The 26,660-nt window shown below is 40.5% G+C and overlaps 1 protein-coding gene and 1 non-coding gene across 11 annotated transcripts in view; both read right to left on the bottom strand.

Annotated features, from left to right (window-relative positions):
* Positions 1 to 26,660, bottom strand: part of DLGAP1 (DLG associated protein 1) — a 972,556-nt gene that overhangs the window by 56,692 nt on the left and 889,204 nt on the right. For all 10 annotated transcript variants that reach the window (XM_054537679.2, XM_054537682.2, XM_054537681.2 and 7 more), the window contains one exon: positions 16,090 to 16,181. In XM_054537679.2, coding sequence (XP_054393654.1) covers positions 16,090 to 16,181 — 92 coding nt within the window. The remainder of the gene's footprint in view (positions 1 to 16,089; positions 16,182 to 26,660) is intronic.
* Positions 21,720 to 21,823, bottom strand: LOC112130009 (small nucleolar RNA U13). The gene has a single exon (XR_002912331.1). It is a non-coding gene; the product is annotated as a small nucleolar RNA U13 (small nucleolar RNA).

The following is a 26,660-nucleotide window of genomic DNA, read 5'->3' as shown; positions in this document are numbered from 1 at the left end:
CTCTGACACCCAGGCTGGAATGCAGTGGCGATCTCGCCTCACTGCAACCTCCACCTCCCAGGTTCCACGATTCCCCTGCCTCAGCCTCCTGAGTAGCTGGGATTACAGGTGCCCACCACCATGACCAGCTAATTTTTGTATTTTTAGTAGAGACAGGGTTTCACCATGTTGGCCAGGCTGGTCTTGAACTTCTGACCTCAGGTGATCTGCCCTCCTAGGCTTCCCAAAGTGCTGGGATTACAGGTGTGTGCCACCATGCCCAGCCACAGTTCCACTATTATTTCTATGAGCACTTTTCTTCTTTCTTTCTTTCTTTCCTTTTTCTTTCTTTCCTTTCTTTCTCTTTCTTTCTCTCTTTCCTTCTTTCTTTTCCCTCTCCTCCCTCCCTCCCACCCTCCCTCCCGTCTTTCCTTCCCTGCCTTCTTTCCTTCCTTCCTTCCTTCTTTCCTTCCTTTTTTTCTTTCTTTTGAGACAGGGTCTCACTCTGACACCCAGGCTGGAGTGCAGTGGCACAATCTCAGCTCACTGCAACCTCTGCCTCCCAGGCTCAAGGGAATCCTCCCACCTCAGCCTCCCAAGTAGCTGGGACTACAGGCATCCGCCATCACACTTGGCTAATTTATTTTTAAATTGTTTTTTTTTCTCTTTCTTTTTATTTTTTGTAGATAGAGGGTCTCACTATGTTGCCTAGACTGGTCTTGAACTCCTGGGCCCAAGCAATCTTCTTGCCTTGGCCTCCTAAAGATCTGGAATTAGGCATGAGCTACCACTCCTACCAGGAGCACTTTTCACTTCTGCCCCTTCCCTCATCTCTCCCAGGTGTGTAAGAAGATTCTTTGAGGAAGACCTTGACAACTTCCACATCCCTCATGGATGCTTCTTTACTCACCTTTCCTCTCTTTTCTCTCAAAAATAACTTTTTAATTTTCTGAATGTTCCTGAACAATTTTTGTTTCTAGTTTTCTGGCTCTTGTCTTATCTCCCTGAGTTTGCTGATCCTTGTCTTCTCATTCTTGAGAAGCACACTAAACCCAGCTTAGAAGTCTATGCTTTTGGGAAGAGCTTCTCCTCTCTAATTCTCACTGTAGGATGATCTGGCTGGGCTTTCATCTTGCAAAATCCCTGATGTCAGCATATTTTGGTCTTTGGGCTCAGAAGGGTCAGCCCTCCACAATGGACTCTGCCACACTCCCCATATAGAGGGTTCTGTGCCTTGCTGTCGGAACCCTGGGGGCTGAGCGAGCCTAGGAAGGCTTCAGGGCAGTGTGCCTCAACACTGTTTGTGTATCTTCACTTAATCCTCCTATTTTCAGTATAGTCACCCTGCTCTCAACTATGCTGGTCTCTTCCAGGCCAGAGGCCCTTAGTTTAGCCTCTGAAGAAGAGACACCCTCAGTCTCTGTCAGGGTAGGGAAGGACTGTCACTTGGCTCTGAAAATTCAAGGACTTTTTAGCTCCATCTTCATCCCCACTTTCAGAGCGCCCAATGCCACCCATCCACATGCATTTTGCTGGTTCTTAAATTTAAATGGGATTACATCTTGGATTCCTGCACTACCGGCTTTTGATTCAGCTTTCTCTGGTCTGCCAAATCAGTTATCACTTCCATATCTGCTTTCTAGCTTGCTGAATTTTGCTGCTGTTTTTCTCTCTCTTGTTTTCTTCCTCCTTAGGAGTTAATGCCAAAACAAACAAAAATTCCTTTTATTGTCATTTAGTTTCAGAAGGCCTTGAAGATATACGTGTGTCCTTTTTTTTCACCATCTTTAAACAGAAATCATCTAAAAGTAATGTTGATAATCCAGCAGAAGGAGAAAGGGGCAGAAATTATGGTCCTCCTATGAATTTGAGTATTGTGCATTCATTAAAAGAGGTGTTTGTTATGAATTTTCAATAGTAAAAAGAAAACTTTTTAAATAATGTTTGTTGATTTTAAAGATGTTATAAGACTGTATACATAGGGTTATTTCACCAACTTTTTAAATGTTCATGGAAAAAGTGTGGGTAAAAATATACTTATTTATTGGTTCATGGTTAATGGATAGGATTATGGGGGACTTTATTTCTGTAATTTATACATTTTTACAATGTGAATACTACTTTGTTTATCTTATCATTAATTGCATTGTTCAATAATATGTAATTACTGTGGAAAAGGTAGATAATACGTAAAAAGAAGATACACATACACATAGTTTTTTTGTTTTTTGTTTGTTTGTTTGAGAGAGAGTCTCGCTCTGTCGCCCAGGATGGAGTGCAATGGCGTGATCTTGGCTCACTGCAACCTCCGTCTTCCGGGTTCAAGCAATTCTCCTGCCTCAGCCTCCTGTAATCTGGGATTACAGATGTGAGCCATCATGCCTGGCTAATTTTTGTATTTTTAGTAGAGACAGGGTTTCACCATGTTGGCCAGGCTGGTCTCAAACTCTTGACCTCAGGTGATCCACCCACCTCGGTCCCCCAATGTGCTGGGATTACAAGCGTGAGCCACCACACCCAGCCCACACATAGTTTTTTAAAAAATTACTCCAAAGCCTATCAAAGTTAAAAACTGTTAATATGTTAAGATATGTTTTCTTCCAAGTAAATTTACATACTACTTTTGTAATGAAAACAGTAATATTCTTCCTCTTTGTGTCCACTGCTGGAGTCTTAGAGTCACTAATGGGCTAATGTAAGAAAGTCTAGTTTGAAGTTAAAATAGAATTGTTATTTGGAAGGAAATGGGAGATTCCTGGGAGCCTCTTAGCTTTCTCACCTAAGTCAACAGAAAGGATTGGCTTACTAGATTTGCTAATTATCAGCCTGAAAGACAAAAAGACCTCATACAAATTCCTGGGGACCATCAAAAGGATGAGAGACAATCGGGACATGATGCTGGAGACTTCTGCATGGGGGCACTGGCAGAGGTGAGTGCCCCTTGGGGAGGTGTTGCCAAGATTGGCCTGCTTTACTTAGGATCAGTCCTGCATATCAGCAAACACATGCTACGTGTGTCCTATAGAGCGCTACCACTAGCTGACCTGTGAAACAGGAATTGGGGGAAAACAGCTAATGTTTGATGAAGATGATGGGTTTCTGCACTGGCTTGAGAGAAGCAGTCTCCTTTCAAAACGGCATATGCATTCATTATCCCTGGCTTCCTGCTGCCACGGCATTTAAACTAGTGATCTTTAGACAGCATTCCTCTGTCCACGGTCCCCACCACGAGGCAGCCCCAGAGAATGGACAATGTGCATTTGCGATCCATGGCATTTTGAGAATGTCATGGTGGCCTGCAAATGTAACAGGGATATTTGTGATGCTCCATTTCAACTCCTATTATTGAAGCAGATAGGGCTACCTGGTGCATTTTAGTTTTTACTAACGAGTTTTTAACTTACTTCTTTTTGTTTTGATTTGGAACACTGAAAACCACACTAAATTTACAAGTCTACTCCTTAATAGATCAATCAGTTAGGTGGGCCTTGCTGGGTTAGTTTTTTGTTCCTAAATTGTAATTGATTCAAAAGGAAATGAGTCCCTTGGCCTCTTACAAGGTCTTTTAATCATTTCTTTGCACTATCTCTTTCTCAGCTCAATTTTCTTTCTTTTTCTCACTTTTTGTTAGGTTGCTGTCTTTTATCAGTCTGTTTATTTGAAAAAGGAAGAGATAAGTTGTTACTGGCCATTCAGTGTGAAAACAACAGCCTCATCTTTATCACCAGATAATTGAAAAAAAAAATCCCTCAGCTGTCATTAAGTAATCCCATCTGCCCGATACTGCTTTTTAAGATCCTATCTAAATGAATTACAACCAGCAAAATCATAAAAGAATTAAGTTAGAGACAGAAGGTATTGGTAATCCCTTCTTCCTGTTTGACAATGGATTTCTTTTGGAGAGGTTGAAAACAATCATTAACATCAATTTAAATGCTTATTTACTTTACAGTGGTTAACTATAAAGTGACTTTTGAAGAAGGGTATGTTTTGGAAAGCTAAGTACTAAAATTGGCCTGCCAACCATTTTGGGGATGAGTTTTAAATATTTTACTCACTTTACTGAGGAACTGACCATTCTACAAACTTCAATAATTCAAATAATGTTCAACTTTAAAAAAAATGATAAAAATAGCTCGTATGAAGTTTTTTACGTTGCTACTATGTATGACCAAATAATGCAATATTTAGCATTCTTGTGGAAATGAAATTTGAGGCCGGGGGCAGTGGCTCACGTCTGTAATCCCAGCACTATGGGAGGCCGAGGCAGGCGGATCATCTGAAGTCAGGAGTTCGAGACCAGCCTGACCAACATGGTGAAACCCCATCTCTACTAAAAATACAAAATTAGCCAGGTGTAGTGGCGTGCACCTATAATCCTAGCTACTTGGGAGGCTGAGGCAGAAGAATCGCTGGATCCCAGGAGGCGGAGGTTGCAGTGAGCCAAGATCACACCATTGCACTCTAGCCTGGGCAACAAGAGCAAAACTCCGTCTCAAAAAAAATAAAATAAAAAAATTAAAAAAAATTGGAAAGATAGAATGGCTGATTGCAGGAGAAATGTTTGAAGTAAAGGAGATGACTTTCTCCCCCTTTCTTTTGAAGAAAAGGCAGCATAATTATTTTCTTGAAACTTCTTTCTTTAGAGAGATTCTGTTTGAGTGCTTAATAGACTAGGAAACATGCAGAGCATTGTATATATCAGGTATTGCTCTAAAAGTTTTACATATATTAAACAAAACACCCCAGGACAACACACTGAGGTTAATGCTATAATCCACTTTCCTCCAACCCCTTTTTAAAATTAATAAACTTTGTTTTTTTAGAACAGTTTTAGGCTCACAGCAAAATTGAGCACAAAGTAGAGAACTCCCATACACCCCTTCCCCTGACACACACACAGCCTCAACTAATATCCACATTTCACACTAGAGTGGCACTTTTGGTGCAGTTCAGGAACCTACACTGGCTGTCATTATCACCCAAAGTCCATGGTTTACAGTAGGGTTACTCTTTGTGTTGTATATTCTCGTATCCACCATTGCATTATACATTCAGAATTGTTTCACTGCCCTAGACATCCTCAGCCTATTCATACCTCCTTCCTCCCAACCCCTGGCAACTAGTCATCTTTTTACTGTCTCGTTGCCTTTTCCAGGGTGTCACATAGTTGGAATCATACAGTATATAGTTTTTTCAGATTGGCTTGTTTCACTTAGTAATAATACGTTGACGTTTTTCCCATGTCTTTTTGTGGCTCGATAGCTTATTACTTTTAGTGCTGAATAATATTCTATTATCTGTATGTACCACAGTTTATTTATCCATTCACCTACTAAAGGACAACTTGATTGGTTCCAAGTTTGGGTAATTAGAAATACAGGTGTTATAAATAACCATGTGCAGGATTTTGAGTGAATATAAGTTTTCAATTCATTTGGATAAATTCCAAGAAACAAAATTGCTGACTTGTATGGTAAAGCATATATTTAGTTTTGTAAGAAACTGTTGACTAGGCAAGGTGGTTCATGCCTCTAATCCCAACACGTTGGGAGGCCAAGGCATATGGATTGCTCAAGTCTGATATTATAAGAGTAATTTGTGCCTTCTCTCTTAGTTAGCCTGGTTAAAGGCTTATCATTTTATTAATCTTTTCGGAGTCAGGTTTTGGTTTTGTTGATTTTTCTCTATTGATTACTATTTTCAATTTCATGATTTCTGTTCTAATTTTATTTATTTCTTTTCTTGTGTTTATTTTGGATTTAACTTGCTCTTCTTTTTCTAGTGTCCTATGGTGGAAGCTTAAATAGTTGATGTTAAATTGTTCTTCTTTTCTAATACACGCAATCAATGCTATAACTGTCCCTCTAACCACTGCTTTTGCTGCATTCCATAAATTTCAATAGGTTGTATTTCTGCCGGGTGCGGTGGCTCACGCCTGTAATCCCAGCACTTTGGGAGGCTGAGGCGTGTGGATCACGAGGTCAGGAGTTTGAGACCAGCCTGGCCAATACGGTGAAACTCCGTCTCTACTAAAAAAATATAAAAATTAGCTGGGCGTGGTGTCGTGTCCTTGTAGTCCCAGCTACTCGGGAGGCTGAGGGAGGAGAATTGCTTGAACTCGGGAGGTGGAGGTTGCAGTGAACTGAGATTGCACCACTGCACTCCAGCCTGGGCGACAGAGTGAGATTTCGTCTCAAAAGAAAAAAAAAAGTTGTATTTCCATTTATTTCAAAATATTTAGTTTCTTGAGATTTATTTGACTCATTTGTAATTTAGAAGTGTGCTGTTAAATCTCAGTATTTGGGGAATTTCCAGCTATCTTTCTGTTGTTGATTTCTAGTTTAATTCTACTGTGGCCTGAGAGCAGATATGATATGATTTATAATTTTAAAAATTTGATCATGACCAGCCTGGCCAACGTGGTGAAACCACGTCTCTATTAAAAATACAAAAATTAGCCAGGCGTGGTGGCAGGCGCCTGTAATCACAGCTACTCGGGAGGCTGAGGCAAAAGAGTTGCTTGAACCCAGGAGGCAGAGGTTGCAGTGAGCTAAGATCGCACCATTGCACTCCAGCCTGGGGGACAAGAGCGAAACTTCATCTCAAAAAAAAAAAAAAAAAAAGTTAAGATCTGTTTTATGACCCAGAATATGTTCTGCTCTATCTAGGTGAATGTTCCATATGAGCTTGAGAAGAATGTGTAATCTGTTGTTGTTGGATGAAGTAGTCTATAGATGTTAACTATATCTAGTTGTTCAATAGTGTTGTTGCATTCAACTATGTCCTTACTGATGTTCTGCCTTCTTGATCTGTCCATTTCTGATAGAGAATTGTTGAAGTCTCCAATTATAATAGTAGATACATCTTTTTCTCCTTGCAGTTCTATCAATTCAAGAACTCATGTATTTTGTAGTTTTTGTTTGTTTGTTTGTTTTGAGACTGAGTCTCACTCTGTCACCCAGGCTGAAGTGCTCTTGGCTCACTGCAACATCCACCTCCTGGATTCAAGTGACTCTCCTGCCTCAGCCTCCCAAGTAGCTGGAACTACAGGCACGTGCTACAACATCCGGCTATTTTTTGTATTTTTAGTAGAGATGGAGTTTCACCATGTTGGCCAGGCTGGTCTCGAACTCCTGACCTCAAGTGATCCACCCACCTTGGCCTCCCAAAGTGCTAGGATTACAGGTATTAGCCACCGGACCCAGCTAGAATTCATGTATTTTGAAACTCTGTTGGTAGGTGCATACATGTTAAAGATTTTTATGTCTTCTTTGAGAATTGACCCCTTTATCATCATCTTTATCCCTGATAATTTTCTTTGCTCTGAAGTCTGCTCTGTCTAAGATTAACATTTCTACTCCCACTTTCTTTTTATTAGTGCTAGACATTTTCTCTTTTTGCATTCCTTTACTTTTTAATCTATATCTGTCTTTATATTTAAAGTGAGTTTCTTGTAGACAATATATAGTTAAGTCTTGTTTTCTTATCCACTCTGACAATCTCTGTCTTTTAATGGTGTAAGTAAAATACTAATGTTTAACCCTGTTCCTATTTGCCCTGAGAATACTTGCTGGTGGCACCTGCAGCTACAGCCTTTAACCCAAAATAACTTTGCCACAAAATATTTTGTTTTATTATTATTTTCACATTGCTCTAGTATATTGACTTTGGAAACAAAGACATCATCCTATTTATAGCATTCTGGTCTTAGTAGTGGTATTTCCATTTAGAAAATACAGTAATTCTCCATCGCTGAAAATGGCAAATCCTGGAAAACGTAGCATTCCTACACATGACATTAACATTGTCCTCAAAGAGTTGTGGCCAAGATTCACTTGATGAATCCGATTTTTCTGAAATAGATGATTCTGATGAGTCAGATGATTCTGATGTTAGTTCTGTTTAGAAATGACTCGAAGAACAGTTTTTACATTTTATTTTCACATTGAAAATCAGTCATATTTGCTTCAGCCTCAAGGAGTGTGTTTATGTAAAATTAAATGAGCGCTGGCAGCAAGCTGCACATTTTTTCTAAATGGGAAAAGGGTTAAACTGATTATTTATCTAGTTGGATTAACATCTACCATATTTGTTATTATTTTCTGTTTTTTTGCCTTTGTTCTTTCTTCTTATTTTTGTCTTTCACATTTTTTCTGCTTTTAGTAGTTTTCTATTGAGCATTTATATGATTGAATTTTCTCTCCTTTCTTAGCATACTAATTTTATTTTTCTTTTACCTCTTTTCAGTGGTTACCCTAGAGCCCTAGAGTTTGCGTTATGCATTTACCACGAATTCAATCCACTTTTTTTTTTTTTTTTTTTTTTTTTACGGAGTCTCGCTCTGTCACCCAGGCTGGGGTGCAGTGGCACGATCTCAGCTCACTGCAACCTCTGCCTCCTGGCAGAGGTGATTCTTCTGCCTCAGCCTGCCGAGTAGCTGGGACTATAGGCAAGTGCCACCACGCCCAGCTAATTTTTGTATTTTTAGTAGAGATGGGGTTTCACCATATTGTCTAGGCTGGTCTTGAACTCCTGACCTCGTGATCCACCTGTCTCAGCCTCCCAAAGTGCTGGGATTACAGGCATGAGCCACCGCTCCAGGCCCCAATCCACTTTCATATAACACTATGACACTTCACAGGTTTTGCGAGTACTTTGTAATAATTAATAATTTCCAATTCCTACCACTTGTTCCTTGTATCATTGCTGCCATTCATTTCATTTATATATGAGTAAATAAATGTACATATATTTAAATACATTTTTGCTATTAGTATTTTGAACAAACTTATCTGTTAGATCAGTTAAGAACGAGAAAAATGGGTCAGGCGCAGTGGCTCACGCCTGTAATCCCAGCACTTTGGGAGGGTGAGATGACGGATCACGAGGTCAGGAGATCAAGACCATCCTGGCCAGAACAGTGAAACCCTGTCTCTACTAAAATTACAAAAATTAGCTGGGTGTGGTGGTGTGTGCCTGTAATCCCAGCTACTCGGTAGGCTGAGGCAGGAGAATCGCTTGAACCCGGGAGGCGGAGGTTGCAGTGAGTTGAGATCATGCCACTACACTCCAGCCTGGGTGACAGAGCGAAACTCCATCTCAAAAAAAAAAAAAAAAAAAAAAAAATTAGCCAGGTGTGGTGGCGCGTGCCTGTAATCCCAGCTACTCGGGAGGCTGATGCAGGAGAATTGCTTGAACCCAGGAGGCAGAGGTTGCAGTGAGCCAATATTGTGCCACTGCACTCCAGCCTGGGTGACAGAGCAAGACTCAGTCTCAAAAAAAAAAAAAAGCATGTTTATGTAAAATTAAATGAGCGTTGGCAGCAAGCTGCACATTTTTTTCTAAATGGGAAAAGGGTTAAGTTGATTATTTATCTAGTCGGATTAACATCTACCATATTTGTTACTATTTTCTATTTTTTTGCCTTTGCTCTTCTTATTTTTGTATTTCACATTTTTTCTGCTGTTAATAATTTTCCATTGAGCATTTATGTGACTGAATTTTCTCTCCTTTCTTAGCATACTAATTTTACTTCTCTTTTACCTCTTTTTAGTGGTTACCCTAGAGTTTGCATTATGTATTTACCACGAATCCAATCCACTTTCATATAACACTATGATACTTCACAGGTTTTGCAAGTACTTTGTAATAATTAAATATTTCCAATTCCTACCACTTATTCCTTGTATCATTGCTGCCATTCATTTCACTTATACATAAATAAATAAATGTACATGTATTTAAATACATTTTTGCTATTGCTATTTTGAACAAACTTATCTGTTAGATCAATTACGAATGAGAAAAATGAGCTGGGCACAGTGGCCCATGCCTATAATCTCAGCACTTTGGGAGGCTGAGGTGGGCGGATCACCAGAGATTAGGAGTTCGAGACCAGCCTGTCCAACATGGTGAAACACCGTCTCTACTAAAAAAAAGAAATACAAAAAAGATTAGCCAGATGTGGTGGCGGGTGCCTGTAATCCTAACTACTCAGGAGGCTGAGGCAGGAGAATTGCTTGAACCTGGGAGGCGGAGGTTGCAGTGAGCCCAGATCCTGCCACTGCACTCCTTCCTGAGCGACAGAGCGAGACTCCATCTCCAAAAAAAAAAAAAAAGAAGAGAAAAATGAAAGTTTTGATTTTCGTTTCTGACCTATGTCATTTTCCTTCTCTCAGAAGAACTTCTTAACGTTTCTTGAAGGTCCGCTGGCAACAAATTCCCTCAATTTTTGTTTATCTGAAATAGTCTTTATTTTTCTTTCACTTTTAAGGATAATTTCACAGGGTACAAAATTCTAGATGGGTGTTTTTGGTTTTTTATTCTCCTAATACTTTAAATATTTCACTCCGTTCTTGCATGGTTTCCGAGAAGTTGGACATATTTCTTTCAATTTTTTGCGTTTTTGAGTGTTTTTATAGAGACTAAGCCTCGCTATGTCGCTGTATTAGTCCGTTTTAACGCTGCTGATAAAGACATACCTGATACTGGGCAATCTACAAAAGAAAGAGGTTTATAGGACTTACAGTTCCATGTGGCTGGGGAGGCCTCACAATCATGGCGTAAGGTGAAAAGCACATGTCACATGGTGGCAGACAAGAGAAGAGGGTAACCGGGCACCGTGGCTCACGTCTGTAATCCCAGCACTTTGGGAGGCCGAGGCGGGAAGATCACAAGGTCAGGAGTTTGAGACCAGCCTGGCCAACATGGAGAAACCCTGTCTCTACTAAAAATACAAAAATTAGCAAGGCGTGGTGGCAGGCACCTGTAATCCCAGCTACTCAGGAGACTGAGGCAGGAGAACTGCTTGAACCTGGGAGGCAGAGGTTGTAGTGAGCCGAAATCATGCCATTGCACTCCAGCCTGGGCAACAAGAGCAAAAACTCCATCTCAAATAATAATAATAATTATTATTATATCTGTGTGCTCACAGTTACTCAAGTGGCTGTGGTGGAAGGATTGCTTAGGGCCAGGAGTTCAAGTCCATCCTGGGCAACTGATATGGTTTTGTGTGTCCCCACTCAAATCTCATCTTGAATTGTAACTCCCACAATTCCCACATGTTGTGGGAGGAACCTGGCAGGAGGTGATTGAATCATGGGGGCGGGTCTTTCCCATGCTGTTATCATGATAACGAATGGGTCTCATGAGATCTGATGGCTTTAAAAATGGGAATTTCCCTGCACAAGCCCTCTTCTCTCCCTTTTTTTTTCAGATGGAGTCTCACTCTGTCGCCCAGGCTGGAGTGCAGTGGCGTGATCTCGGCTCACTGCAGCTTCCATCTCCTGGGTTCAAGTGATTCTCCTGCCTCAGCCTCCCAAGTAGCTGGGATTACAGGCATGCACCACCACGCCTGGTTAATTTTTTTTTTTTTTTTGAGACTAAGTCTCACTCTGTCTCCGAAAATGTTGGGATTACAGGCAAGAGCCACCGCGCCTGGCTAGATATAACTCTTATGTTTTATCTTTTTTGTTTGTTTTTTCTGTTTGTTTATTTTTGAGACAGGGTCTCTCTCCGTCACTGAGGCTGGAATTCAGTGGTGTGATCTCAGCTCGCTATAACCTCCACTTCCCAGGCTCAAGCAATCTTTCCACCTCAGCCTACTGAGTAACTGGGACCACAGGCATGCACCACAGCCAGATAACTTTTTGTATTTTTTGTAGAGATGGGATTTTGCCATGTTGCCCAGGTTGGTCTCGAACTCCTGGGCTGAAGTGATCTGCCCACCTCAGCCTCCCAAAATTCTGGGATTACAGATGTGAGCCACTGCACCGTGCCTAGTTCTTATCTTTGCTCCTCTATAGGTAAGATGTTCTTTCCCTCTCACTTTTTTCAAGATTTTTAAAGTCTTTTATTTTCCTGAAGTTTGAATATGATATACTTAGGTGTAGTTTTTTGGTTTGTGTTTGTTTGTTTGTTTTGGCATTTATCTTGCTTGGTATTCTCTGAGCTTCCTGAGTCTGAGGTGTCTGACATTAATTTGGGGGAATTCTGTTATTATTGCTTCTAATATTGCTTCTGTTCCTTTCTCCTTCCTCTCCTTCTTGTATTCCTCTCTCATGTAAAGTTACACCTGTTGTAGCTGTCTCACCGTTCTCAGATAATCTGTTCTGGCTTTTATTTTTTTTTTTTGGGATGGAATTTCACTCTTGTTGCCCAGGCTGGAGTGCAGTGGCGCGATCTCGGCTCACTGCAACCTCCACCTCCCGGGTTCAAGCAATTCTCCTACCTCATCCTCCCAAGTAGCTGGGATTACAGGCATGTGCCACCACACCCGGCTAATTTTTTATTTTTAGTAGAGATGGGGTTTCTCCATGTTGGCCAGGCTGGTCTTGAACTCCTGAGCTCAGGTGATCCGCCCACCTCGGCCTCCCTAAGTGCTGGGATTACAGGTGTGAGCCACTGTGCCCAGCTGAACTGGCTTTTTATCAGTCTTCTTTCTCTTTGCTTTTCAGTTTTGGAAGTTTCTATTGTTATATCCTCAAGCTTAGACATTAGTGTCCAGTTTACTAATGAGCCCATCAAAGATATTATTTGTTTCTATTAGAGTGTTTTTTATCTCCAGCATTTCTTTTTAAATCTCTCTTAGAAATCTTTTTCATTCTCCATCTCCCTACATGTTCTGCTTCTTTCATTAGAGCCCTTAGCATATTAATCATAATTTAAAAAAAAATCTTGGCCTGGTAGTTCCAACATTCCTGCCATATTTGACTCTGGTTCTGATGCTTGTTCCATCTCTTCAAACTGTGTTTTTTACCTTTTAGTATGCCTTGTAATTTTTTGAAAAGTGAGCATGATGTACTGGGTGAAAGGAACTGTGGTAAATTGGCATTTAGTAATGCACTGGTAAGGTGTGTGTGAGGGAAAAGTGCTCTGCAGTTCTATGATTAGTCTCAGCCTTTTGGTGAGCCTGTGCTCCTGGACTGTGAACTTCATCAGTGTTTCTCAGTTGTTTTTATTTTTTTTTCTCTTACGTGAGATAAGATGCCTGAAGGGGGCTGAGGTTGAGTATGTCCCTTCCCCCATGTGAAGGCTAGAGGGAACTAGAGCTGAGTGTTTTCCTTCCCCCAGGTAGGTTCTAGGCTCTGATAAAACCCCAGCCAGCAAAAGGTTCTGGTAAAATAATTTCTGCTGCCTACAGGCCTTGTGAATAAGAAGAGAATGTGCTGGCATATTTCAAGGTAGTTCTTTTTTCCTTCCCCTTTCTGGAAGCACAAGGAGATTTTTTTCTCTGATACTCACTATGAGGACCTGGTAGAGTTCCTGGAGGTAAAACTCACAAAAGTGTGAGCTCTCCCTATGACTGGGTTTCCTTGGAGCTTTTAACTCTCAGAGTTGTCAGTATTGAGCCTCCAACAATTCTTCAGTTACTGCTTACGTTTTCTTACCCTGTGCTGGTTCCTGCAGACATTTCTTCTACACCAGTAAGTTGTAATTCTCTGTATCTGTCTGTCTGTTTCTCCAATTTTGGGAGAAGCAGTGTGCCCTGTGACCTCCCTTCTCTGAGAGACATACAAAGAAATGTTGATTTTTTAGTTTGTTGAGATTTTTACTTGCTAAGATGGAGTGGTGACTTCTGAGTTCCTTTTAGCTTATAGTGGAAACTGCTTGTAACCCCCTTTTTACATATAAGGAAACAAAGGCACAAAGATGGGTAGTAATTTGCTTATGGCCCCTCAGCTAGTAAGGGGCACAGCCAGGATTTGGTGTTCTGGCTCAAGAGTCTGTGCTGTCAACCACTACATCATTGAGAAAAGGCACCAAGCTGGGCTGGTGGGAAATGGAGGAATATATTTTCTTTTTCTTTTTAAGACAGAGTCTGCTCTGCCACCCAGGCTGGAGTGCAATGGCGTGATCTTGCAATCTCTGCCTCCCGGGTTAAAGCGATTGTCCTGCCTCAGCCTCCCGAGTTCCTGGGATTACAGGAACCCACCACCACGCACAGCTAATTTTTGTAATTTTTTAGTAGAGATGGGTTTCACCATGTTGGTCAGGGTGGTCTTGAAATCCTTACCTCAGGTGATCCACCCACCTCGGCCTCCCAAAGTGCTGGGATTACAGGTGTGAGCCACTGTCCATGGCCAGGAATATATTTTCTTTAATCTCTACTAAATGTATACTTTCAAAAATTTTTCTAAAGCACTTAATAAAGAAACATATGCCTAGTACATTAAAGCAATGATTACCGGCCCAGCGCGGTGGCTCACGCCTGTAATCCCAGCCCTTTGGAAAGCCAAGGTGGGTGGATCGCAAGGTCAAGATGATCGAAACCATCCTGGCCAACATGGTGAAACCCCGTCTCTCCTAAAATACAAAAATTAGCTGGGGGTGATGGTGCGTGCCTGTAGTCCCAGCCACTCGGGAGGCTGAATCAGGAGAATCGCTTGAACCCAGGAGGCGGAGGTTGCAGTGAGCCAAGATTGCGCCACTGCACCCCAGCCTGGGCGACAGAGTGAGACTCCATCTCAAAAAAAACACACACAAAAACAAACAAACAAAAAAAATGATTACTAAAACTTTTTAGAGTAGAAGAAAAAAGTCACTCCTAAACCTACCATTTGTACGTATTACATTTCAGTCCTTGTCCATCTGCATGAACACTATGCATGGATATTATATATTAAACTTTTTCACCTAACATTGTATCATGGGAATTTCCCCATGTTTCTCCACCTTTTTAAATAAATGATATTTAATAGCTGTATAATAATTTACCTTGGTGAGGTGCTATAAATTACAAAAGCATGCTATTATCGGTTATTTGATAATTAGTGTTTTTCTTTTATAATGATAAATAATGTTTCACAATTGTTTACCTTTCATTGAGTAATTTAATTCAAGCCCCAAGAGTGTGATTTTTGGGTCAATTGGTACAGATAGATGTGTAACTATTGCTAACTTTTGTCATATTTGTTTCCAGAATGATTGTACCAGTTTTCTGGGCTTCCAGCATTGCATAATTATATTAGGTTGGTGCAAAAGTAATTGAGGTTTTTGCCATATTATACACACACACACACTATATATATATTACATATACACACATATAATTTATTAATAAATATATATTAACTATAGGTATATAATGTATATACACACCTCTTAAAAGTATAGTGTCAATCAATAGTGAGAGGTTCTAAAACAGGACCATTTCCATAAACTGATAAATTCCTCCTTTTCAGATTTTCAGTTTACGTCACATGTAGCCTTGATTATAGGAGGCATTCCATAGATTTTATTGAATGGATGGATAATGGAAGGATGGATAGGTGACATTCAAATGATTCTTCCTAATTAACACACTGAAAGTTAGTAGCAAAGTTGAGATGATACACTGATTTATAATTTAGAGCAGTTTCTCTTACCTTACCTCCAGTTTTACTTTATTCAGCCAACATTTACTGTATATTTAGTATGTGCAAATCACAATGCTGGAAGCTGGGGGGTACTACTATCAATAAAACATGGTTCTACCCATCAAGAACCTCCCAGTTTGAGAAATTCACATGCCTCTCTCCATCAAGTTCTCATTTACAAAATGAAATTATTGACCCCAAATTCTGTAATTTTATGAAATCCTACATTTCCCATTTATAGATACTAAGGCTCTAAAGTAGGTAAAGAGTAATCTAAAGGACTGGTGATTCAGGATAATGACAGGGAATATCTTCCTTCCTTCCTTCATTCATTCATTCATTCATTCATCATTCATTGAGCACACACTAAACACCAGACACTATTAAGTGTTGGGAATAGAAACAGAAATAAGGTAAGTTCTCTTCTCATAAAAAGTCCACAGTCTCAAATGGGAAGGTTTCTTTTTTTTTTTTTTTCAGAGGTATAGTTTGGCAACCCAAGAGTACTGCACACAGTAGTTATATGTATGTAATATGCTTACAGTACTATGCGAGCAAAACTCAAATGGAGTGGTCTCTGGTATTAAAGTACAGGAGAGAATCAACTAATATTGATTCAACTTCACCCTTTAAATACTCCCAAAACTTAGAGGAAAATATCATTGAATTTTATAGATTTATCACGGGGAAAAATACTTTTACCTTACTTCACAATATCAAGACAAAAGAGGACGCGTGCACGTGGACTTACCACTTCTCTTCTTCTACTTGCACTCCCACGGACTGGAACTTACTGGGTGCTTTATTCTCCCCTGTTTTGTCAGGTTCTTCAGCATCATCCACCTGGAGAAATCATCAAATAAATAGAGTTGTTCCATTTCAGTCATCTTGCTTGAAAAACAAACCACATTTTATCAGAAAAATCTCTAATATTACTGGAATGTTTTGTAATTCGTAACCACCTTGGTCAATATATGTGTATTTTCTGGGAGCCCTCACTACCTTCACTGCACCCTCTTTGACTCTGTTGCTCTTAGTAAAATGCAATTTTATTCACTCTCAAGGTAGCTGATAAATGTTTATGATTCCTGCATAGATTTGCAAGTCTGTACTTAAACTTAAGTATCTTACTGTAAATACTATATTAGAAGGGAATCTACATGGAAATGTGTTCTTGGAAGTTGTTTTTTTTTTTTATAGAGTTTCCCTCTGTCGCCTGGGCTGGAGTGCTGTGGTGTGATCTCGGCTCACTGCAACCTCCGCCTCCCGGGTTCAAGGGATTCTCCTGCCTCAGCCTCCCAAATAGCTGAGATTACAGGCGTGTGCCACCATGTCCGGCTAATTTTTGTATTTTTAGTGGAGACAGGGTTTTGCCAAGTTGGCTAGGCTGGTCTCAAACTCCTGATCTCAAGTGTTCTGCCCGCCTGGGCCTCCCAAAGTGTTGAGATTACAGGTGTGAGCCACCACGCCTGGCCTGGAAGTTTTGAATTTGAAGACAACAACATACAAAATAAAGAGGAAAATTTATATATTGTAATTATAATTGTTGACATTGGGAGATCTAGATATTAACCTTATTAAGATAAACTATAGAGTGTCTTCATTTTTCTCCCCTTAAAGGATTGACTTTGAATATCACCCCATGGTTTCTAAATAGCTATGTGTATATTACAGCTATTTAGAAAATATACCATATAGAACTAATAATCTATGCAACAGATTTGCTCCAACCCAAATTTGAAGAAAATTTTAGAATTATTAGGTTTATTCCTTTTTCCTACTATGTGTTTAAGAAATGTTATTTCTAAATATAAAAACAATTCAGTATAAGTTATATAAAATTAAAATACAGAAATATATAATGTAGAAAATCTCCCAAGAATTATTGTCAATTATTTGATGTATATTTGTCTACCTTCTTTTATATATATGTCTAAATATATATATTTAAATGATTTTTTTTTTTTTCAGATGGAGTCTCACTTTGTTACCCAGGCTGGAGTACGGTGGCATGATCTCGGCTCACTGCAAGCTCCACCTCCCAGGTTCACGCCATTCTCCTGCCTCAGCTCCCGAGTAGCTGGGACTACAGGCGCCTGCCACCACGCCTGGCTAATTTTTTATATTTTTAGTAGAGATGGGGTTTCACTGTGTTAGCCAGGATGGTCTCGATCTCCTGACCTCGTGATCCGACCGCCTTGGCCTCCCAAAGTGCTGGGATTACAGGCGTGAGCCACCACACCTAGCCTAAATGATTATTTTATTTTATTTTATTTTGAGACAGAGTCTCACTCTGTCCCCCATGCTGGAGTGCAGTGGCGCAATCTCAGCTCACTGCAACCTCTGCTTCCCGGGTTCAAGCGATTCTCCTGCCTCAGCCTCCCGAGTAGCTGAGATTACAGAGGCGCACCACCATGCCCAGCTAATTTTTGTATTTTTAGTAGAGACAGGATTTCACCATGTTAGTCAGGCTGGTCTCGGACTCCTGACCTTGTGATGTGAGCGCCTCAGCCTCCCAAATTGCTGAGATTACAGGCGTGAGCCACCGCACCTGGCCAAAAATATTTATTGACGTCTTATGTTTCTATCTGTAAATTGTCTGTTCATATCCTTTACTAGTCTCCTTCCTAATTAGGCTGTTTTTTATTTTCTTAATCATAGGATCTCTTTATACCTTATGAACCTAAACTCTTTCTCTGTTACATATACTGCAAATGTTTTCTCTCAGTTTATCATGTGTCTTTTAAACTTTGCCCTTCATTGGAGAGAATCTTAGGTAGTCACATCCAGCTTTTATGGTTTGGAAAGCCTTTTTCTCTGAGCATATTTTTAAAAGTCCTGTTGTATTTTCTTTTATGCTTTCATGTTATCTTTTTTTCATATTTAATTCTTAAATCCACCATCCTGAAATGTTTCTGTCAAAGATACGTATCTAGAGATCTAATATTACCCTCCTGTACTACCTCCCTTGGGTTATCAATGGATCTGGCTCCATTTATTAACTAATTCGCCTTTTCTATTTGAGATGCCAGCTTTATCTGATACCAAACTTTACTCACATGTATTTTCGCATACATTCTCATATAGGCATTCCCATATACAGTCATGACACACATAGTGACATTTCTGTTAACGATAGAGCACATATACCATAGTGATCATAAGATTATAATGGAACTGTCCTGTGCAGAAGTACCATTCTGTATCTTTTGTACTGTATATTTACTGTACCTTTTCTATGGTTAGATACACAAATACTTACCATTATGTTATAATGGCCTACAGTGTTCTGCATAGTCATAGGCTGTACAGGTTTATAGCCTAGGAGCAATGGGCCATACTATATAGCCTAAGTGAGTAGTATGCTCTACCTCCTAGATTTGTGTAAATACCTTCTATAATGTTCACACAATGACGAAATCACCTAATAACACATTTTCCCAGGTGTATCCCTGTCATTAAGTGACGTACATATACAGACCTGTTTCTGGCCTATTGATCTGCTGGGCTTATTGATCTTCCCTTTCCTTTTTTCTAAATATAATATTTTTTTTTTTTTTTGAGATGGAGTTTCACTCTGTTGCCCAGGTTGGACTGCAGTGGTGCGATCTCGGCTCAGTGCAACCTCCACCTCCCGAGTTCAAGTGATTCTCCTGCCTCAGCCTCCCAAGTGGCTGGCATTATAGGTGTGTGCCACCATGCCTGGCTAATTTTTGTATTTTTAGTAGAGACGGGGTTTCGCTACATTGGCCAGGCTGGTCTCGAACTCCCAACCTCAGCTGATCTGCCCGCCTCAGCCTCTCCAAGTGCTGGTTGTGTGTCTGGCCTTTCCTAATATAATTTTGTAATCAGTCTTGATATTTTCTATGGCAAGTCTCCTCCTGTAGTTCTTTTTTCAAAAAATATAATTAGGCTAGGTGAGGTGGCTCATGCCTGTAATCCTAGCACTTTAGGAGGCTGAGGCGAGAGGATCGCTTGAGCCCAAGAGTTAAAGACCAGCCTGGGCAACATAGCAAGACCCTGTCTCTACAAAAAATAAGAAAAAAAATAGCTGGGCATAGTGGCATGTGCCTGTACTCCCAGCTACTCAGGAGGCTAAAGGAGGATTGCTTGAGCCTGAGAAGTAGACGCTGCAGTGAGCCGTGATCATGCCACTGCACTCCAGCCTGAGTGACAGAGCAAGACAGTGTCTTAAAAAAAAAAAAAAAAAAGGTAATTTAAAAACAGAACAAAACAAAACAAAAATCTCTAGGTTATTTTGGAGTATTAACTTCTAAGTAAACTTTAACATCAAATTGTCAAGCTCATCCTGTTAGCCTTCACCAAGTGATAAAAATCACATTGGAATTTTTATTGGAATTGCTTTAAATATTTGTATTAATTTTCAGGAAATTGTTGTCTTTTTACTATGTAGTATTCCTGTGTAGGAATATTAAATAATTTTCCATTTATTACAGTACTATATTTTATTTATTTATCTGCTAGATGAGATCTTGCTGTGTTGCCCAGGCTAGAGTACAGTGGCTATTCACAAAGTTGATCCCATTAGTGTTCAGCACGGCAATTTTGACCTGCTCCTTTTCTGACCTGAGCCAGTTCACCCCTCCTTAGGCAAACTGATGGTCCCCTGCCCCTGGCAGGTCACCATACTGATGCTGAACTTACTGTGGACACCCCATTACTGTAGTGCACTACAGCCCAAGACTCCTGGGCTCATGTGATCCTCCTGCCTCAGCCCCCTGAGTAGCTGAGAATACAGGTGTGCATGACCATGCATGGAGGTTACTTATTTATTTATTTATTTATTTATTTATTTATTTTCAGACGGAGTCTCGGGACTCTCACTCTGTCGCCCAGGCTGGAGTGCAGTGGCGTGATTCCAGCTCACTGCAACCTCCGCCTCCTGGGTTCAAGCGATTCTCCCGGCCTCAGCCTCCGGAGTAGCTGGGACTACAGGCGCGGTCAACCACGCCCGGCTCTTTTTTTTTTTTTGACAGAGTCTTGCTCTGTCACCAGGCTAGAGTGCAGTGGCGCAATCTCGGCTCACTGCAACCTCCGCCTCGCAGGTTCAAGCGATTCTCCTGCCTCAGCTTCCCTAGACGCTGGGACTACAGGCGTGCGCCACCACGCCCAGCTAATTTTTGTATTTTTTAGTAGAGACGGGGTTTCACCATTTTGGCCAGGATGGTGTCGATCTCTTGACCTCGTGATCCGCCCGCCCCGGGCCTCCCAAAGTGCTGGGATTACAGGCGTGAGACAACGTTCCCGGCCGCCTGGAGGTCTTATATTTTATGTAAGGTAAGTTTTTATATTTCAAATAGGAGTTCCATATTATTTCTGAGGCTCAATTGTGTTGTTTTATAGTTTTTGTTACTATTGTGAATGGGTTATTTGTGTACCTTTATATTTTGTTTATTGATCATATATAGATAAGTTATTGATTCCTCTGTATTTATATTATATTCTTTCACGTTGCTGAATTCTAATGGATTTTCAGTGGTTTCTGCTAGGGTTTTTTTTTTTTTTTTTTTTCTTTTGAGACGGAGTTTTGCTCTTGTTGCCCAGGCTGGAGTGCAATGGCACGATCTCGGCTCACCGCAACCTGTGCCTCCGGGATTCAAGCGATTCTCCCGCCTCAGCCTCCCGGTTTCTGCTAGAATTTTAAAGGTGGACATGCACATTATCTACAAATAAAAGCAATTTTGCTTTGTTTTGAAATATTTACACTTCATTTCTTGCTTTGTGTCTTGGCCAGTAAAGGCAAACAACACTGAATAAGCCTATGAAAATATTCATCCTTACTTGACTTCTGACTCTGGAATATCTCTAGCATTTCTTCTTTAAGTAGAAGTTTAGTTTGGTTTCATTTATTTATTATTTATTTATTTATTTATTTATTTCTGAGACAGGGTCTCACTCTGTTGCCCAGGCTGGAGTGCAGTGGCGCAATCTAAGCTCACTGCAACCTCCACTTCCCGGGTTCAAGTGATTCTCCTGCCTTAGCCTCCCCAGTAGCTGGGACTACAGGCATGCGCCATCATGCCTGGCTAATTTTTGTATTTTTAGTAGAGATGGGATTTTGCCATATTGGCCAGGCTGGTCTCAAACTCCTGACCTCAAGTGATCCACCCACTTCAGCCTTCCAAAGTACCGGGATTACAGGTGTGAGCCACCACACCTGGCCTTTAGTTTGATTTCTGATAAATGCTTTTTATCATGTTGATACTTGGAATGGCTTCTGATTTTTACCAAATGCAATACTTTTTACTATCTATCTTGATACCATATTTTTCCCCCCAAAGGCTAAAATAACTTTGAATTTCTGTGACATACACTACTTGGTAATAGTATATTATTTTAATTTTTATTTCATTTTTCTTACTTCAGACAGGAAATATGCTGACATTATAATAAGATGAGAGGGAGGCACATCTTAAATGTTTGTGTGAAGACCCTATCATCATGCTTATGAACCACAAAAAGATCAGTAAAGGTATATTATTTTTAAAAAATATATACACTTTGATTAATTCTCAAATTTGGTAAGAATTTTTACATCTATTTTTGTAAGCATGTCATTCTATAATTATTTTTTCTTGTGTTCTTTCAAATTTAGATATTAGAGTTATGCTTATTTGATTAAAATATATTAAGAATCTTGGCTGGGCGCAGTGGTTCACCCCTGTAATCCCAGCACTTTGGGAAGCTGAGACGGGCAGATCACCTGAGGTCAGGAGTTTGAGACCAGCCTAGCCAACATGGTGAAACCCCATCTCTACTAAAAATACAAAGATTAGCCGGTCGTGGTAGCGCATGGCTGTAGTCCCAGTTACTTGGGAGACTGAGGCAGGAGAATTGCTTGAACCCAGGAGATGGAAGTTTCAGTGAGCCTAGATCACACCACTGCACTCCATCATACCACCACACTCCAGCCTGGGTGACAAGAGCAAAACTCCATCTCAAAAACAAAAAAAAAGAATCTTGATCTTTTCTGGTAATATTATATGCTTTAAATAACATAGGAATTATTTGCTTCATGAATGTTGAGAAAACCTTTCCTGTTAAAATGATACAAGTCCATAACATTTGTGAAAGGTTTTTTTTCCTTTACTTTTTTTGCACTTTATTCTATGGTTATAAGATTTCTTCCTCCAGGTTTTTATTTTATTTATTTATTTTTTAGAGAGAGGGTTTCTGTCATCCAAGCTGGAGTGCTGTGGCAAAATCATGGCTTACTGCCACTGTGACCTCCTGGTCTCAAGTGATCCTCCCACCTCAGCCTCCCAAGTAGCTGGGACTCAGGTATGCGCCAGTACGCACGACTAATTTTTTCTACTTTTTGTAGAATCAAGGTCTCGTTATGTTGCTTAAGCTGGTCTTGAATTACCTGGCTCAAGCCATCTACCCACCTTAGCTTCCCAAAGTGCTGGGATTACAGGCGTGAGCCACTGAGCCTGACCTCTTTCCCCAGATTTAATACTCCCTCTTGCATTGGTATTAGTAATATACATGAGTGTCTATATTATTTTGACTTCAAAATTTACCAACATTAAGCTGTCACAAGAATCTTTTATAATTTTTCAAAAGGTCATATACTATTCTCATTCCCAATATTGATTTCTATTTTCCCTCTCTCAATCAGACTTATTTAGTATTTTCAAATAACCAATTTTGGTTTATCAATTCCACTTTACTTGTTATTGCCATTGCTCTGTTTTGTTTTCTAAAGCATTTATCTATACTTTCATCATTAGTAATTCCTTCTTTTGAATCTGTAGTTCTTTTTCTAGCTTTGTAAATTGAGTGTTTACTTTATATTATAATATTTCTTCCTTAATTATGAAAGAACATAGGGCTAGAAATTTTTCTTAGATCATAACTATGGCCACAGCCCACAGTGGTGATTTATAGGATTCCTGCTGTCATTTATTTCGAAATAATCTTGAATTCCTTCCGTAATCCAAATGTTATTTAGATGTTTTAATATTTTCAAATGGTTAGATTTTGTTATCTGTTTAGCGTTAATTTCTAATTTGAATGCATCATGGTTGGCAAACATGACTGATTATTTCTTCTTTTTGGAATTCATTAAAATGATCTCCGTAAGGTTCATTAGTTTTGGCTGGAGAGAGGTCCCTCCAAAAATCTCTTTCCAAATAAACACTGATGCTGACTTCAAGGACATCAAAATAAAGTCTTCAAGGCTTAAATGTTTTGAAACTATCTCTTTAGTGTTCCTTTATTATTTTAAGTCAATAAATTATGTATCCAAGATAATGTGCCTTTTTATTTTATTTTATTTATTTATTTATTTTGAGACGGAGTCTGGCTCTGTCGCCCAGGCTGGAGTGCAGTGGCATGATCTTGGCTCACTGCAAGCTCCACCTCCCGGGTTCACGCCATTCTCCTGCCTCAGCCTCCCAAGTAGCTGGGACTACAGGCGCCCGCCACCGTGCCCGGCTAATTTTTTGTATCTTTAGTAGAGACGGGGTTTCACCATGTTTGTCAGGATGGTCTCAATCTCCCGACCCCGTGGTCCGCCCGCCTAGGCTTCCCAAAGTGCTGGGATTACAGGCGTGAGCCACCATGCATGGGCCTTTTTATTTTTCAAAGCTTTCTTTCAAATAGTAACAATTCCTTTGGTTTGTGCTTTACTTGGCAGAGACAAGTTTCATTACCTGCAGTTGGACTGATTTCTTCACATAAGCATAAAATATTAATATATATCTGTACACTTGGACAGGTATTAAAGGAAATAAATAAGTCTTAAGAGTACGATCTAAAATAACTAAATTTTCTTCTATTTTTAATTCAAAGAATAGAGAAAGCCATTGCATTTCACATAATGTGAAGATTAAGCTGTTCTTGTAATCTGTTTTGCAACTTGAGTTAAATGATAATATACGGAAATCATAATGTACCATCGGGAGGTAGAGGAGTCAGGGCCTAAAGGTAGTACGTGAAACTCATCTGTAGTCAGAATTACTCTTGAGAGACTAAAAGACAGTGTAACCAACTGTTGCCAGGGGTCACCTTTGGGGAGTACAGTAGGAATAGGAGGTGGGAGTGGGAAAGAAGGGGAAATCTCATATTTTGCTCTATACACTCCTGTACTGTACGAACTCTTTATAATAATACTGTATACATGAATTACTCACTTTGTAATTATAAGAAAACAAAAAAAATTATCCTTAATGGTGCCTATGACTTTTAGTTTAGACATACAACTTTGCTCTAAATCAGAGCAGCCAGTCCCCACAATGCCCCCATCACCCCCCAGCACTAGGGCATCAAGAAAAACACCAGATAAAGCACTTGACTTGTTTTGGTGCCATATTATACAGAAATTTATATCTTTAAATATTCTAGAATCAGAGTGCCATGAGGTGCTCCCATAAGAACATAGGAATCAAGACTGCACACGGATCATGTCCATTTTAGGCCTTTTAACACACATGCTGATTGAAGGAAACAGCACAGTTATTTATTTATCAGACAAAGAGCTTTGTTTTGGTGATTTGCTTACTGTCTAGCAGCCCCAAGCCCATCTTCTACATTCAGCTGCTCTTCGACACTGAGGCCAGGACTCCCAAACTACATTTCCTAGGCCTCCTTGTCGGCTGGTTTCCAGTTGTGTTCTAACAAAGGAAGGTGGAGGAAGAGAAGGAACTTCCTTCCTGTTTCCACCTTCGTCTGGCATCACTCCTGCATGTGAAGATAGCTATGGCTCCACTCTCCAGCTCCTTTTTTTTTTTTTTGAGACGGAGTCTTGCTCTGTCGCCCAGGCTGGAGTGCAGTGGCGCGATCTCGGCTCACTGCAACCTCCGCCTCCCAGGTTCAGTCAATTCTCTGTCTCAGCCTCCCAAGTACTTGAGATTACAGGTGCCCACCACCATGCCCAGCTAATTTTTTTGTATTTTTAGTAGAGACTGGGTTTCACCATCTTGGCCAGGCTGGTCTTGAACTCCTGACCCTGTGATCCCCCTGCCTTGACCTCCCAAAGTGCTAGGATTACAGGCATGAGCCAGCGCAGCCGGCTCCAGCTCCTTTTTTTTTTTTTTTTTTTTTTTTGAGATGGAGCTTCGCTCTTGTTGCCTAGGCTGGAGTGCAATGGCGCGATCGCGGCTCACTGCAACCTTCGCCTCCCAGGTTCAAGCCATTCTCCTGCCTCAGCCTCCTGAGTAGCTGGAATTACAGGCATGCACCACCATGCCTGGCTAATTTTTTGTATTTTTAGTAGAGACGGCGTTTCTCCATGTTGGTCAGGCTGATCTCAAACTCCCAACTTCAGGTGATCCGCCCGCCTTGGCCTCCCAAAGTGCTGGGATTACAGGCGTGAGCCACTACGCTCGGCCTTTTTTTTTTTTTTTGAGACGGAGTTTCACTCTTGGTGCCCAGGCTGGAGTGCAATGGCACAATCTCGGCTCACTGCAACCTCTGTCTCCCAGGTTCAAGTGATTCTTCTGCCTCAGCCTCCTAAGTAGGTGAGATTACAGGCACGCACCACCACACCCAGCTAATTTTTTTATTCAGTAGAGACGGGGTTTCACCATGTTGGTCAGGTTGGTCTCCAACTCTTCACCTCAGGTGATCCACCCACCTCAGCCTCCCAAAGTACAGCACGGGGTGCGCCACCGTGCCTGGCCCTTCAGCTCCTTTCAACAGCCCATGCACCAGCTGCTCTGCACTACTCTGAAGTCCCAGCACCACCTGAACCTGCCACCTCACAGTCTGAGCACAGACTACCCCAGGCCTTTCTTCTGAGCTCCTAAACTTCTGGTAGCCTCACCTTTTCCTTCTTGTTCCTTTTATTGCTCTCTCAGTCTTCCCATACCTGTGTAACCAATTTTGTGTATTAAACTGTCCCTGTTTAAGAAGTGAGCCTGGTCTGTGATTTCCTGGATGAGATTTTAACCAATTCCATATGACTACACTTTTGTAAATTAAAAACGCTTAGGATGTCAGCCAAAGTAGGATGTTGTGTCTTCCACTATGCGGTGGTATAAAACTATCCAGTGAAACTTTTTTCAGAAGATGCATGGTAGTTATTTCCCTGAAGAAACACGATCCTCAATGCATAAAAAAGAGGAGACAAAAAAGAAGCAGGGTTCATCAGAACAAGAATGGAGGACATTGTTCTCTTCCTGGTCCAAGCCTCATCCCCACTGATCCTACAACTGCCAGCTCATTTGCATCAAGTATTAGCATCTTCTAAGCTTTAGTCATTGTATATAAATTTATCTCTGTGATTTTTTACTCTTAGCTCCAAATATTGGCAAATGGCACCTTTTATGTATTGTATCTAGGGTAATCTATTTAAAT

This window comes from Pongo abelii, chromosome 17 (assembly GCF_028885655.2).
Source record: "Pongo abelii isolate AG06213 chromosome 17, NHGRI_mPonAbe1-v2.0_pri, whole genome shotgun sequence".
NCBI classification, from domain to species: domain Eukaryota; kingdom Metazoa; phylum Chordata; class Mammalia; order Primates; family Hominidae; genus Pongo; species Pongo abelii.
Note: the sequence above shows the minus strand (reverse complement) of the source record. Positions and strands in the feature narration are given on the sequence as shown.